Source organism: Diadema setosum, chromosome 12 (genome assembly GCF_964275005.1).
Source record: "Diadema setosum chromosome 12, eeDiaSeto1, whole genome shotgun sequence".
Classification (NCBI taxonomy): domain Eukaryota; kingdom Metazoa; phylum Echinodermata; class Echinoidea; order Diadematoida; family Diadematidae; genus Diadema; species Diadema setosum.
Window position 1 is genome coordinate 2849659 of NC_092696.1, and position 14564 is coordinate 2864222.

The window sequence follows — 14564 nt, forward strand, 5'->3', positions numbered from 1 at the left end:
GGAATAACGAACCTTCGGAATAACGAGCTGTAACCATATATTTCTGTACGTGATTTCGGAACAAAAAGAGGATTGTTTGCAGCATATCTTGTATAATAATATATCGGTCTATTGGAAATTAGTTTCTTTAAATACATGGGTGTACGATTATTGATAATTTTAAACATCATTATACAATGATTGAATTTAATCCGTTGTTGCACTGATTGCCAATTAAGCAACCTTAATAAATTATCAGTTGATGTATATCTATCAGCATTTAATATCATTCTAGCATATCTGTTTTGAGCGCGTTGTAATCTTATTATATTACATTTTGTCGTATTCCCCCAGATAATGCTACAGTAATCCAAATGAGGAACAAACATAGTATGATATAAATCAATCAAATTCTTCTGATTCAAATATGTTTTAATTCTACGTATATTTACTGCTACCCATGAAAGTTTACTCACAAGGTTATCAACATGTTTTGTCCATTTCATATGAGAATCAAAAACAACCCCGAGGTATTTCATTTTATCTACAACTTCCAATCTGAAATTATTACATGTGATATCAATGTTACAATTTCTTACTTTTTTAATAGAACCAAATATCATAACCTTTGTTTTGTCAACATTAATATACATTTCATTTCTATCCATCCAATCAACTATCATATCAAACTGAGATTGTAATATAATCTGTAATTCTTCCTTGGTTCTTGCTTTGCAAAAAATTACAGTATCATCAGCATATAATGAGAGTTTAGTCAATGGCATATACTTCATTTCACAGATATCATGAACATACATACTGAAAATCAATGGCCCAAGGGTGGAACCTTGGGCGATTCCTGTTTTCACCAAAAGAGAGTCACTCAAAATACCTTCGACTGAAACACATTGAGATCTGTCTGTAATATATGACTCGAACCATCTATACTCTGTACCCTTTATACCATATAACCACATTTTCTTTAACAGTTTATCATGAGGTATGACATCAAAAGCTTTCTGAAGATCTAAAAATACACCACCTGTTATAAATCCAGAATTCATATTTTGTATATTTTAATATGTTCAGTTATATCAAGAATACAAGAATTTGTAGAGTGTAATGGTCGAATCACTCTTTTTTGGATATCTTAGCCACTGCAAAACTAATTTTCATCAAATAAACGTTGAATTCCTCATAGAATTACATGCTCTTTCATATTTCATAATAGGTTTCTCATTATCTCACCAAAAAAATGTTAGAAACGTGAAATTACGTCTCAACCAAAACTGTACGATAGGAATTTGATTTAAATGCTCTATAAACGCGACATTTTATACTCTGTTTTTACAAAAAAGTCCTTATGCCTGGGAAGGGGTATCCCCCTCCCAGACCCTCCTCCGCTCCGTCACTTCGCTCCCTCGCCGAGGATCTCACACCGTCACATAAAATAATGTTATACCCCGTATATAATCATAGTCCTTCGCAATGATTCTATCTACTTTTTAATTTCCTAGAAATTTGCTTTCAAATGCTCTGTAAACGCGATTTTTTTTTTGTACTCCATTTTTACAAAAAGTCCCTACCGTTGGAGGGGGGTATCCCCAACAACCAAGTGTTCCAGCGCGCATGGGGCGCGGGCGGGGCTGCACCCCCCTCCCCCTCCCTAAGTAAAAATATAAAAGAAAATAAAAAAATAAAAAAATAAAAATAAAATATTTGGGGAAAAAAGATGGAAAAAATAGAGTATGCAAGTACGCTCGCAAGCTGGCAACCCTAAAAATGGAAACCTCCCTACTGAGGGGGATACCCTCCTCCCACACCCTCACCCCCCCCCCCCACTCGCTTTGGTTTGGTCGCTACGCTCCCTTGCAATACCCAGCTCAGCCCCTTAAATCCCCTCCTTGCAAAAAAGCTGGATCCGCCCCTGGGTGTGGGTGAATGTTATTGCTATAGACATAGTCTTTATCATCCTTTTTTTTTTGGGGGGGGGGGGAGGTGGTATGGTATTGGTCATAGGCATATCCTGTGGTAGGTGCATGACTGCTTTATTTGTATGCATTCATGTGTATAATGTAAAGGGTTGACTAAATGTAGGCCTATAATAGTAAAATGCATAGTTTGAGGAAGAGACAAATCTGAAGGACACGGTAGAAAAGTGAAAATTTTCATTCCGACGCTTTGTTGAATGAATGAAAATCGCAAACGGGAAAAATTGATATCATTCTATGCCTAGCTTGAGAAAAGATTAACAATTAACCTGTCAACGTTTCGATGAAATCGAACAAAAGCAAGAAATCATGTTACCGAGTATACGAACTTGACAATCCATGAGATGGCGAGCACGAATGCGACTCCATCGATCACTGATAGGTCTCCAGAATAGGACAACATAATAGGGAAGGTAGCCTATCGTCAATATCACAGTCACATGCATTACATTAGAAATAAAGGCCTCCTCCGTATATGATGCAAAAAAAAAGTTTCTTACTGATATGTTTAAAAACAGACTTTGAAAACACTGATGTTTCTGTGTAGAATGAGAGCATCTTTCAATAAATTCTTCATTTTGAGATGTAGCATGGTTTTGCTAACATAATAAAATGATTGATGTCACTTTTGCTGGTTTGATTCTACTTTTTTTTTCATAAATTTGAATGCAAAAAAAAAAAAGTTGATTAAGACCATAGAGCTGTATTCACAGCTCTATGATTAAGACACACACGGGAAAGATTCGTTCATAGTTAATGAAATATACAAATCATAAAGTATTTTATACTAATCTACACCCAGTCTGTCCATGGGAAAGTTATTCTGGGAAAGTGTATCAAACATAGAGCTGGAGAGCTCTATGGTATCAAACTACAGTACTAGTAGTAGTACTACTACGGTATAGCGTGTAGTCTGCTAGGACCTGAGCATTTGCGACGACAGCACCATTTAATTGATATATTTTGCTTATTTTGCCTAATGAACGGCTACAAACCATGAATACGAGTTACTGTGCTGCCATATTACCCTTAAATGGTTCATTATGACGAAAATGTGCAATAATTGACGAAAATGTATACTAACTAAAATACTAGTATGTGCCACAATCTACGACCATCATAGCAGTGCGTGTGGTGACCTCACTATGTGAAACCCGTTCAACTTCCTTTTCGAGGTCGACCGTAGTGCAAGGTACACGAATATAAGCGAATGTATGCTACATGATGACTAAAATGAGCATGTTAACACATTTTCCTCCATTGAAATTACATTACATGGTGTTGAATGTTTCGATTGTGTACACCTCAATTTGTCATTTTGTTTTTATTTCAGAAAAATGGCAGAAAAAGAGAGAACGCCACTTCAGTCCGTGCAAGTGTTCGGAAGGAAGGTACACATTTCACTTCTTTTAATAGCCCCACGTGTCTGATTTGGTGTAGGCAAGATTGCCCACTATACTATAGTCAACTGGCTCTCAGCGCAGCTCTCTTCACGTATATCACTCGGAGCTCGCTCCACGCTCTCGCAGTTCTCATCGACAAAACAAAGGGCACATGTTTATGGCACTATTGCTGGCTCGCGTTTGCTTAGACCCTGAAGCGCAGCATTACATGTGTAGATATTTACTGTGTCTTGTACATGAAAATTTGATTAAAAATGGAAACAAGTAGAAAAAAAGAAAGCTCATTATTTGACCGTCATTACGTCACTGGTGCATGCATGGTGTCGGTATCAAACTTTCAAAGCCAGGGGATATTGTGTTCGAGAGCAGTGTAAAAATTTAGCAGTGGGTCTTAATAAAATCTGCTTTTTAAAGTTTTTGTAACTTTAACAGGTAATGATGGATTTGTTTTTACAATGATACAATTGAATTGTCAGGGCTGCCAACTCTCACGCATTTTGGTCCTTTCTCATGCTAAAACTTTATTTCATTTGCATGCATTTCTGTTGATCTCACTCATTTTGACTCCTAACCATTCAATAAGTTATAACATTGGCCTATGGGAGTCTCACTTTTAACTAGTTTCCAGTGTTGGCAGCCCTGAATTGTGAACTGAATGGAAAAATTGTTTTTCATATGTTGTCTTGGTTGGTTTGATCGTCTTGTTTGACCATAAGGATTGATAAGGGCATAATAAGGACAATTCGACAACTGAATTGAAGGAGGTAAATTTACTATACTACAGGCGAGGGTACCTCCTTCACCTTGGTTTGATATGACATGATGCTGAAAATAAAGAACAAGAGGCAATTCAGTAGACTCTCGTGATCTCCCACGCCACGTTTAAAACAAAACAAAAATGAAGGAAACCCTGCACGGCCGGTTCCTTTATTTTGCATGTCTCTGGATGTATTGCAGCAGATGTTTCGCTACTTGGGATCGGTTGATATTTTTGAGAGGTACACCATACTTGCCAACATTTTCATTCAAGAAAGCGGTAGAATCCAGGATGCCTAGATTCTATGGGTTATGCGAGCAGGGCTAGCTTGAATGCTACTGAAATCTTTCAAAAGCGGTAGTCTACCGCCAAATGCGGTAGAGTTGGCAAATATGGGTACACACAGTAAAAATGAGTGGCGACACAGTTCAGTTAAGTTTCCATGTGCACTTTATTTGAGAGGCGTTTTGGAGGCGATCCTCTCTCTTCGAGCGTCAGAATCCAAGTCTTCTCTGCATGTTATACAACTTGTAATCCACTTCATACATTCAATCACGAGGATTACACTGTTACACCAGTTACACTGTTCTAGCACACTATGAATGGGTGAATGGGGGTGGATGTGGAGTCTTCATGTTAAAGAGGGGTTTTAATTGGGCAAAACTTTGGTTGTTAAACATGTAGGAACAAAGGCGGGACTAGTTTTATAGAGGAGGTAGTATTCTTGGATTTGGATTTAACAACAATTAAAGTAATCATTGGGGGAAGGGCGGGATGTTTAGGTTTGGCTTAGCCTGGTCATATAGATGGGGCTAGAAGTACTGGAGGGATGATGAAGGTCGATGACTCACTGCATGAGGTGGAGAGTGTTGGTAGGGGTCATTGACTGGCGGAGGTGAACTGGTATATGTGGGAGGGGATAGTGATGACTTTGTGTATCATTACACAACAGTTTGTCTGTATCAAAGCATTCAAAACAATATAGACCTAGCACTGTAGCAGCAAAAAAGAAAGTCTTTCCCAGATAAGTTTGTATTCTCATGCTTGTTGATCATGCCAGGTTTTTCTAGCATATTTTTTTTTTTTTTTTTTTTTAGATAATTGATGAAATTTCAGCAAGTAGATATTAAATGCGTGCATCGCTATATGGACAACTTGTGATGTGCGTGAAAGAACGACACAAACGCTGGCACGGCCCATGAATATAATGTGCCCCTTGTGTGCAATCATGTTCTTCCGGGTGCACCTTCCTTGCATCATGTGCGTTTGCGTTCTTCTTCCAGGCACACACGGACTGTTCTTGGTAAGCAAAACCTGCAGTACCAGCCAGTAGCTGAACTCTTGCATTTGATCTTTTTACACAGAAAACTGCTACTGCTGTGGCTCACTGCAAGCAGGGCAATGGACTTCTCAAGGTCAACGGTCATCCCCTTGACCTGGTGGAGCCTCGAGCACTTCAGTACAAGGTAGGTCAAAGGTTGTCATCAGCATGCGTACTATTATGACACATGTTCTCAAGTCTTGTGTAATTAACAGTACAGTAAGGGCACCGGTTTTCGACACTTTAGCACATTTCCTTGTTTACCATCAATACTGCACCGTTTTACCTCGGAATTTCGATATGAAGTTGAGCTACAAAGGCCAATAATAATATGCCTTAAATGAATTCCCATTTGAATGCACTCGCGTTCAATTTTTCAGCGATTTCCGTCACGCCGTCGCTGGCATCAGATTTCGACACCCAGCATCATTTTTTCAACACAATCACAGCGCGCAACACACAGAAATCACATGCCGCGTACAGTACGCGTACACTGCATTGTGGACGCAAACTAGCAATCATACCGGCGCAAGAACTTGTTGTTTCCTCTATAACGTGTCTTGATATGGGAATGTCGAAATCTGGTGCCACATTCTCAAAGCCAACTCTTTCTACAAGTTTGCTCATTTATCACGAATTCAGCCATGAAATTACTCAGACGATTATGAAATCAAACATCAAGATTTGGCAAACAAACTGATACTAAAGCAAGATAACCGGCACGGGTGAATTTAATTTTACGGCGATGTATACAAAATGCATCATATTGTTTTGAACCCCTAAAAATGGCTGACATTAACATTTCTGCTGACACTGTGTTGCCTTTCTCCTAAATATTCTACCGTCGGATTATGATGACAAAGACAAACGGTGTTTATATAAGACTAGAAATGTGATTGATAACTTGGTTGATTGCTGAAGTCAGACGTTTGTATTGAGTATACAATTTTATAAGAATTATCTGCTGGGTGTCGAAATCTGGGTCCTGTTGAAAACTGGTGCACTAACGGTATCTGTATTCTGTATAAATGTTGATTTCGCGGAAGGGCAATTTGTACGGAAATGTGAAAACAATCCTTAGCTAATCACCTTTTCTCCTGCACCGAGACAAGTTGAATTCCTTTTCCAATTTGGCTGCATTTTTTTTTTATCCGATCTTTGTAAAAAGCTGAAACCTCTTTTCTTAATTCATACTGTAATAGGCATACCAAAGTTGAAGCATACATTTGTAGGTTAGTGATTTGTTGTTTTTCATTGAGTTCTGTACTGTTCTTGCAAAGGTTCTTTCTTCAAAAGCTGGGCTTAATCAAAATTACATCAATATTCAGGTGAATTTTTTTCTCTTTTTAGCTCACCTGAGCCAAAGGCTCAAGTGAGCTATTGCGATCGCCCTTCGTCCGGCGTCCGTCGTGCGTCGTGCGTAAACTTTTTACATTTTCATCTTCTTCTTGAAAACCCCAGGACCTATTTTCATCAAACTTGGCAGGTAGCATCCCTAGGGGGTTAGAAACTCAATTTGTTAAAATGGGCACCATGCCCCACCCAGGGGGCCCCCAGGGGGGCCCAAACCCCCCAAAATTAAGGAATCTGTAAAGATCTTCTTCTCTAGAACCAGAAGTGATAGAGCTATGTTAATACTATGAGTTAGTACATTGATGACTGTAGTTTCAAGTTTGTTCATGGCAGGATCAGGGGTGCCCCCCTTGGGACCCAGGGGAGGGGGTGGGGAGGGGTTCTAATGGGGCCTAAATTGTACATTTTCATCTTCTTCTTGAAAACCCCAGGACCTATTTTCATCAAACTTGGCAGGTAGCATCCCTAGGGGGTTAGAAACTCAATTTGTTAAAATGGGCACCATGCCCCACCCAGGGGGCCCCCAGGGGGGCCCAAACCCCCCAAAATTAAGGAATCTGTAAAAATCTTCTTCTCTAGAACCAGAAGTGATAGAGCTAAGTTAATACCATGAGTTAGTACATTGATGACTGTAGTTTCAAGTTTGTTCATGGCAGGATCAGGGGTGCCCCCCTTGGGACCCAGGGGAGGGGGGGGGGGTGAGGAGGGGTCCTAATGGGGCCTAAATTGTACATTTTTATCTTCTTCTTTAGAACCCCATGACCCATTTTCACCAAACTTGGCAGGTAGCATCCCTAAGGGGTTAGGATCTCAATTTGTTAAAATGGGCACCATGCCCCACCCAGGGGGCCCCCAGGGGGCCCCCAGGGGGGCCCAAACCCCCAAAATGAAGGAATCTTTAAAGATCTTCTCTAGAATCAGAAGTTATAGAGCTAAGATAATACTATGAGTGAGTACATTAATGACTGTAGTTTTGAGTTTGTTCATAGGAGATCCAGGGGTGCCCCTCTTGGGGGCAGGGGTGGGGGGGGGGGGATGGTTGGGAAGGTCCAAATGGGGGCGTGAATTGCACATTTTCATCTTCTTCCTGAAAACCTCATGATGGATTTTCGTCAAACTTGGCAGGTGGCATCCCTAGGGGGTCAGGATCTAAATTTATCAAAATGGGCACCATGCCCCACCGACAGGGCCCCAGGGGGCCCCAATCCCCAATAATTAAGGAATCTTAAAAATTTGGGCCCTTATTGTACATTTTCATCTTTTACTTGAGAATGCCTGGTCAAATTTTGGTAGAGCTGTGAATAATTTAGATTTTATAGTGACTGCGTGAAAGGTGAACTTGCGATACTCGGATGAGCGCTAGACCCGCGGGTCTCTTGTTTGTTTTTTGTTTTTCATAGTCTCAATTTGACAGATTTTTGAACTGCTTCAACAAAGAGTGCAACCTCAACTGGATGACTCTACCCTTCATAGATGGTTGGCCCTAAAGAAAGGACTTAAAATAAGCACACTGTCAAATTGAGTATATAAATAGAATTAAATTCTTTTGTGTTACAAGTTTCAAAGTGAGAAATATGTATTTGATCGTAAATGTTGTATGTCAGTATTTACTACATTAAATCATACTAAAAATCATTCTCCTAAAATGAATTATGCATGAATTGATTGATAATTATGAATTATACCTTGATGGCTTTTCTGTGTAGCTGATGGAACCAGTGCTGCTCCTTGGCAAGGAACGTTTTGCAGGAGTCGACATCCGTGTGCGAGTCAAGGGAGGAGGACGTGTTGCTCAGATCTATGGTGAGTGGAGCGGCCTTGTTTTCTGACCTAGCCTCTACTAGAAATGAGTAATGTTCGCGTGCATTTTAATTTCACAAATTTTGCAAGACCCCAGATTTGGAAAATTAAATTTTAAGAAATTAAAATTCTAACATGCTCTGTAGGTGTTGGAGCTGATTGGTTGTTGTACTACTGCTTCTATTGAAGCAGCTATTATTCTTGGTTGCAAATTTTGCATTATTGTCATCAGATAGTCACATTTTACATCAGTCTTACTAGTTTGCATGTGACAGCAATCATCTTTGCAGCTGAAAACCTGAACCAAGGGACTATTGACATCACACTACATGTAGTTGTGATACAGTGGATTCCCATTATAACGAAGTCCTTTGGATCGGCAGTTTCTTTCGTTATTTCGAAATTTCATTTTAATGGAACAAATCACAAAGCGGATAACATTGCAGCCTGAATTTTTACTTTGTTGTAACCGGAATTTCATTATAACCGTGTTCGTTATAACAGGAGTACAATGTATTTGCACATGAAAGTGCAAAAGACTTTCACAGTAACCCATGGTTGTCCCTGTATGATCAGAGTTGTGTATCTTTGTTCTGAATTATCATAATGAAGAAAAAAATATAAGTAGAGTTTTGGAACAACAGAATGAGCTTTTCAGAAGGGTCATATATTAGACATGCTATTCTGCAGATTTAAATCTGATTTTTTTTTTTTTTTTTTTACGCTTCTCAAGTTTTGATATATCTTGCTATATATATCAAATAACCTGAAAATATTGATTTCCTAATACGTACTTTAAAAAAAATTAGATCCAAACCTGTCACTATTATCCTTGTCTACTGTGAAAAGGTGTTTACTGCGATGTACAATGTAAATACAGCATACAGGGTTCAAGTTGGGCCAATATTGGCTCCAAACAAATATGTTCGGTGTGAATATACAGCTACATCTACCAACATTGTCAGCACATTATGCAGCAGTGATAACTAGAGTGGGAGCTCCCAATGTCATTTCAAAAAGATTTTATCTTAGTATATTATTATTATTCTTTTTTGCCACCCTAGGAGTGATTTGTTGTGATCAGACTAACGGTATGCTATATATTTAGCGAGTTTAATTTTTTGGAAATCAAGACTATCCGAGGATTTCACAAGTGGTTGAATTTGTGATTGTGGAGTACTGTGCTAAACAGGAAACGTATACGTTTGGTTCACATTCATATCAGGATCATAGTCGTTATTTTTGTGTGTCTTTAATTTCACGAAAAGCACCCGACTCACAAAATTCATGGAAATAAAGACCTAGTGCTAGAAATATTCAGTGTTTACAGTATCTGTCAATATGTATGACAATTTGTGATAAAATAATTGGTGTTTTTACCCCTTTGTATGCTTTAGTGTTGATGAGCACAGGGAATCCCATAGCATTGTACACATTGTCTAAAGTCCCTGGTACAGAAAGGGTTAATCTTGATTTTTCTCTTCCTTCCTGTTTCAGCCATCAGGCAAGCCATCTCCAAGTCTCTTGTGGCATACTACCAGAAATGTGAGTAAATTGCAACTTCTCAGATTTACAATGTACTCTCTGTTTATTTGACATTAGTTTGATTACGCCTCATGGGAGGCAGGAGTTCCGATATTCTGATGACTGCACTGAAATTGGAATTTTTCTGAACTGTGGATGTTGAGTAGTAGCTACACTGACAGTATTATTCTGCTTTGTTAAGATGTTGTTTTTAGCGTGGAATTTGTGAAAAAATACATGTATAAAAGAAATCAAAAATTCTTTTGAGATTTTTAAATCTTTGTCCGTAGTGCAAATGAGAAAAGAAAGATGTGAGAAAGACAGCATGTTCGTGCAGTACATTGATAATTGCAGGAATTTTTTACAAATTGTCATAGTGCATATATTTATACCCCCGCCAAACGAAGTTTGAAGGGGGTATATAGGAATCAGCGGACGGTCGGGCGGTCGGTCCGTTGCAAATCTTGCGTCACGAACTACTTCCTCAGTTTTCAACCGATTCCCATAAAACTAGGCAACTTGGCACAGATGTGTGCCTTGGGTTGTAGATGTGCAAGACATATTTTTTGACAGTACCCAAAAGTACGTTGCCATGGTAACGGCATATTATGGGCAAAAATGGGTACAAATCTTGCGTCGCGAACTCCTCCCACAGTTTTTGATCAAATTTTATGAAATTAGGTACAGATGTTCATCTGAATGTGTTAATGTGCAAGACACATATTTCCGCAGTGGCAAAAAGTGCGTTGCCATGGTAACGGCATGTTATTGGTAAAATAAAGGGCAAAATGCTTCATGGCAAAACTGCTTCATCAGTGTTCTTCCAATTCTCATGGAATTCATATTGAATCTTTGTCTTAGGATATAGGTCAGCATGACACATTTCTTGACAGTTACAAAAAGTATGTTGCCATGGTAACACGCTCACATATTATGAGCCAAAATGATGGAAAATTTTGTGTTGCAAACTACTTCCTCAGTTTTTGCCCAATTTCCATGAAACTTGGTACAGATGTGTGCCTTTGGTTGTAGATGTGCAAGACGCATTTTTCGACAGTACCTGAAAGTACGTTGCCATGGTAACGGCATATTAATGGCAGAAGATCAAGGAAAGATCTTGCGGATTTAACTACTTCCTCAGTTTTTTGACCAAAGCTTATGAAATGTTGTTTTGACCAAAGCTTATGAAATGTTGTTTGGCGGGGGTATAACCAGTCGCTGTAGCGACATTTCTAGTTGTGTTTGCAAGTCACAGAATAGTTTCCTTTATGCTATTATTGATGCAGTTGTACATGGAGAAGGATAAGATTTTACAACTTCAGAGTTGTAGCATTTTCCTCCCTTAGTTTCGATCATTGCTTTGTGAAATAGAACATCTTTATGGACGAATAGTTTACTTTCTGATAACTTCCCTTCGTTTGAGGACATGATCACATCACTGACAGTATTGCATGTTGTTTGAGCAATGCAAAACTACCCATGGTTTTTGTCTCTGGCATGCATGCTCCATATGGCCAAAAACAGAGTGCCCTGTGGAATATCAAATATGCAAAAGCACAACAGTTAGGAAAAAAAAAGAAGAATTAATTAATTAAAAAAAAAAATATATGTGTCGTGTGAGTCGACAACATGAAATTGATTTAATCAAGAGACAAACTTCTTGAAGAGTCATCCATGCCTGGTCACACTACACAAAACTATGCATAGTCTTGCAGGAAGTGAGGGAACTTCCCAAGTGCATGCATGAAGTTTCGCTGGAAGTTTTGGTGGTAAGTTTTTGAGAAATTTGCGGTCTGACTGTCCAAACTACTCAAAGCAAAATATCAGGAAGTGGAACTACGCATTGTTTTGCAGTGAATTCTGTCTTGAGGTGTTCAATGACACTTTTTTAGCAAATGTGCCAGCATTATGGGACTTGCTTTATTTCTTCTACATAGATGATGGGGAAAGGGAAATTTAATCACTATCTTTTTTTATCACTAATTGCTACCATTGCTGTTGTCTTCCATTCAGACGTTGACGAGGCTTCAAAGAAAGAGATCAAGGACATCCTCATCCAGTACGACCGATCTCTCCTGGTCGCCGACCCCAGGCGCTGCGAGCCCAAGAAATTCGGTGGTCCAGGACCCCGTGCTCGCTACCAGAAGTCCTACCGTTAGGTCTGGATGGACGGGAGTTTGGGAGTGTCGTGTCTTCATTGGATCATCTGGTCGGGGGGCATTGCATCTCATTTTTCCTGTGGACTGCGAAGGTTTTGGTCGCCCAGTGACATTGTAATTATGGAATAAACATGCCATGAAAACACAATGCCTTCATGAGTGGTATTTCTTTTGTACAGAGTCAGTGATGGGGGGGGGGGGGATGTTTGTGGGTCTACAAAGAGTGAGGGTGTGATTTGAGATTTGAGTGGTAAGTATTACTCACTTCATGAAAAGCTATATTCAGATATCAGGGCTCGACATTAGCGGTGGTCCGGGGCCACTCAGAATTGATGTTGGGCCACCATATCTCCAAAAAGGCTATATTTTGATGGCCCGATAGGGCACTTAAGATTCAAAGTGGCTTCTTATATTTTCTTTTATTTCAGGCCACTACACTTTTGGACCACCAAAATTTCAGATTTAAAGATTTTAGTGGCTCGAATGGGCCACCAGAGAAAAAAAAAGGTTAGTGTCGAGCCCTGGATATCCTATCATAAACCAACATGACTGGAGTGAGAGGAAATGTGACAACTTGACTGAATCGCGTCTTACTCTTTTTTTTCCTAGGTATATTGTACTTTCATGCAATGGAATTTTTTCTTCCGTTTGGACTGTAAGGTGTTGATAAATGCTTGGTGAAGGAAGGTGTGGACTGGATGTTGATGTTGTGATCCCATGTGCCCGTCAGTCTTTGAAATTTGTCTTCTGCCCTTCATGTGAGGAGCCTTGTGAGAAAATTAGAGAACTGCAGTCAGGGGTGTTTCACAAAGAATCTTATGTCAATCTTTGAAGTTCAGATCAACTTAAAATCATGGCATGCTTTGTGCGTCTTCAGTGGTACTCTACTCATAATCTTGTTAATAAAAGATAATTTTTTTAGACTTTCATGCAAAGTAAAATGCACTGTTAAGTGACAAAGGAATTTTTCTATAAATTTTGGTACAGTGGACTCCCGTTATAACGAAGTCCTCGGGACCGGCAGTTTTCTTTCGTTATATCGGAATTTCGTTATAACCGAACAAATAAACAATAGAAATACATAGAGTGGATGACATTGCAGCCAAAATTTTTACTTCGTTATAACCGTGTTCGTTATAACGGGAGTGCACTGTAATAATTTGAAGTGGATTCTGATTGGCTGATAAAACTTAACAGGAAACCAGTGGCATACCATACTTAAATTAATCTTAACTTCTATGATCGACTTCAATTCTTTGTGAAACTCCCCCAGGTCTGCTGCTAGGCACTCCAATGTTCTTACAGACCACCTGTACATAACTCAGTTTGGGCATAGTCTCCTGTACTGAACTACAGTGCACTCCCGTTACAACGATCATGGTTATAACAAAATTTCGTTACAACGAAGTAAAACTTCTGGTCCCAAAATTAACAACGATGCAAAATTCGCTTATAACGAACACGGTTATAGCGAAATCTTCATCATAACGAAGTCTTCTCCGAGCGCCGCTGACAAAGAAAAACAAAAGAAATGTGCCCCATTATAACGAAATGCAAATTGCTTCCCAAAATACACGGCGGAACAAGCATTTATAGCGTCTCTGCATCATGGGCGAACGCTGCACATCACTGTGTGTTCACTCCTTGTGTCACGCACAGGTTCTGAGGGGAACTTGCGTTTAATATTGTAATACAATAATCCCATCCCATTTCACATATCTTTCCAGTGTATGAGTATTCAGCAAATGGAATAATACATGTATTGTATATGTTCGGTTATAATGAAATTTCGTTATAATGAAAGAAAACTGCCGGTCCCGAGCATATCGTTATAACGGGAGTGCACTGTAGTACAGTGTACGAAAATAATATTTTAGGGAAATATCAAAATACATGTACACTGTATGTACAGAGACCTATTCATCTCCAAAATATAACAAGCAAAATCACCAATATTGACTCAGTGTGGGAAAAAAAGAAGGAAATCATCCTGCTTTTCACTTTTTTTGCAGTTAGCTTTGTCATTACCCTTTCCAAGCATCGATGCAAGTTCAACTATCTCCAACAAATTGATCAACAAGCAATATGTATACAAGGACACTGCTACAGGATTGTTGAGTAGGACACAATGACAACTACACTACACTACTTGCAATTGCAGTTTTGTGTGAGGACTATTATTTCCTAAAATGGGACTCGTTAATCACATTGACAGATTTCATACAAGTATTTACTTTGAAATGTTGGATTGATTACAGAATTGAAAAGGAAAAACAA

At 39.1% G+C, this 14564-nt stretch overlaps 1 protein-coding gene across 1 annotated transcript; it reads left to right on the forward strand.

Annotated features, from left to right (window-relative positions):
• The first annotated feature begins 3107 nt into the window (after positions 1-3107).
• Positions 3108-12435, forward strand: LOC140235609 (small ribosomal subunit protein uS9). The gene is made up of 6 exons (XM_072315616.1): positions 3108-3162; positions 3304-3361; positions 5495-5596; positions 8511-8607; positions 10102-10149; positions 12142-12435. The coding sequence occupies exons 2-6, from the start codon at positions 3308-3310 to the stop codon at positions 12285-12287; spliced, it is 447 nt and encodes a 148-aa protein (XP_072171717.1). The 5' UTR covers positions 3108-3162; positions 3304-3307; the 3' UTR covers positions 12288-12435.
• Positions 12436-14564: the final 2129 nt, after the last annotated feature.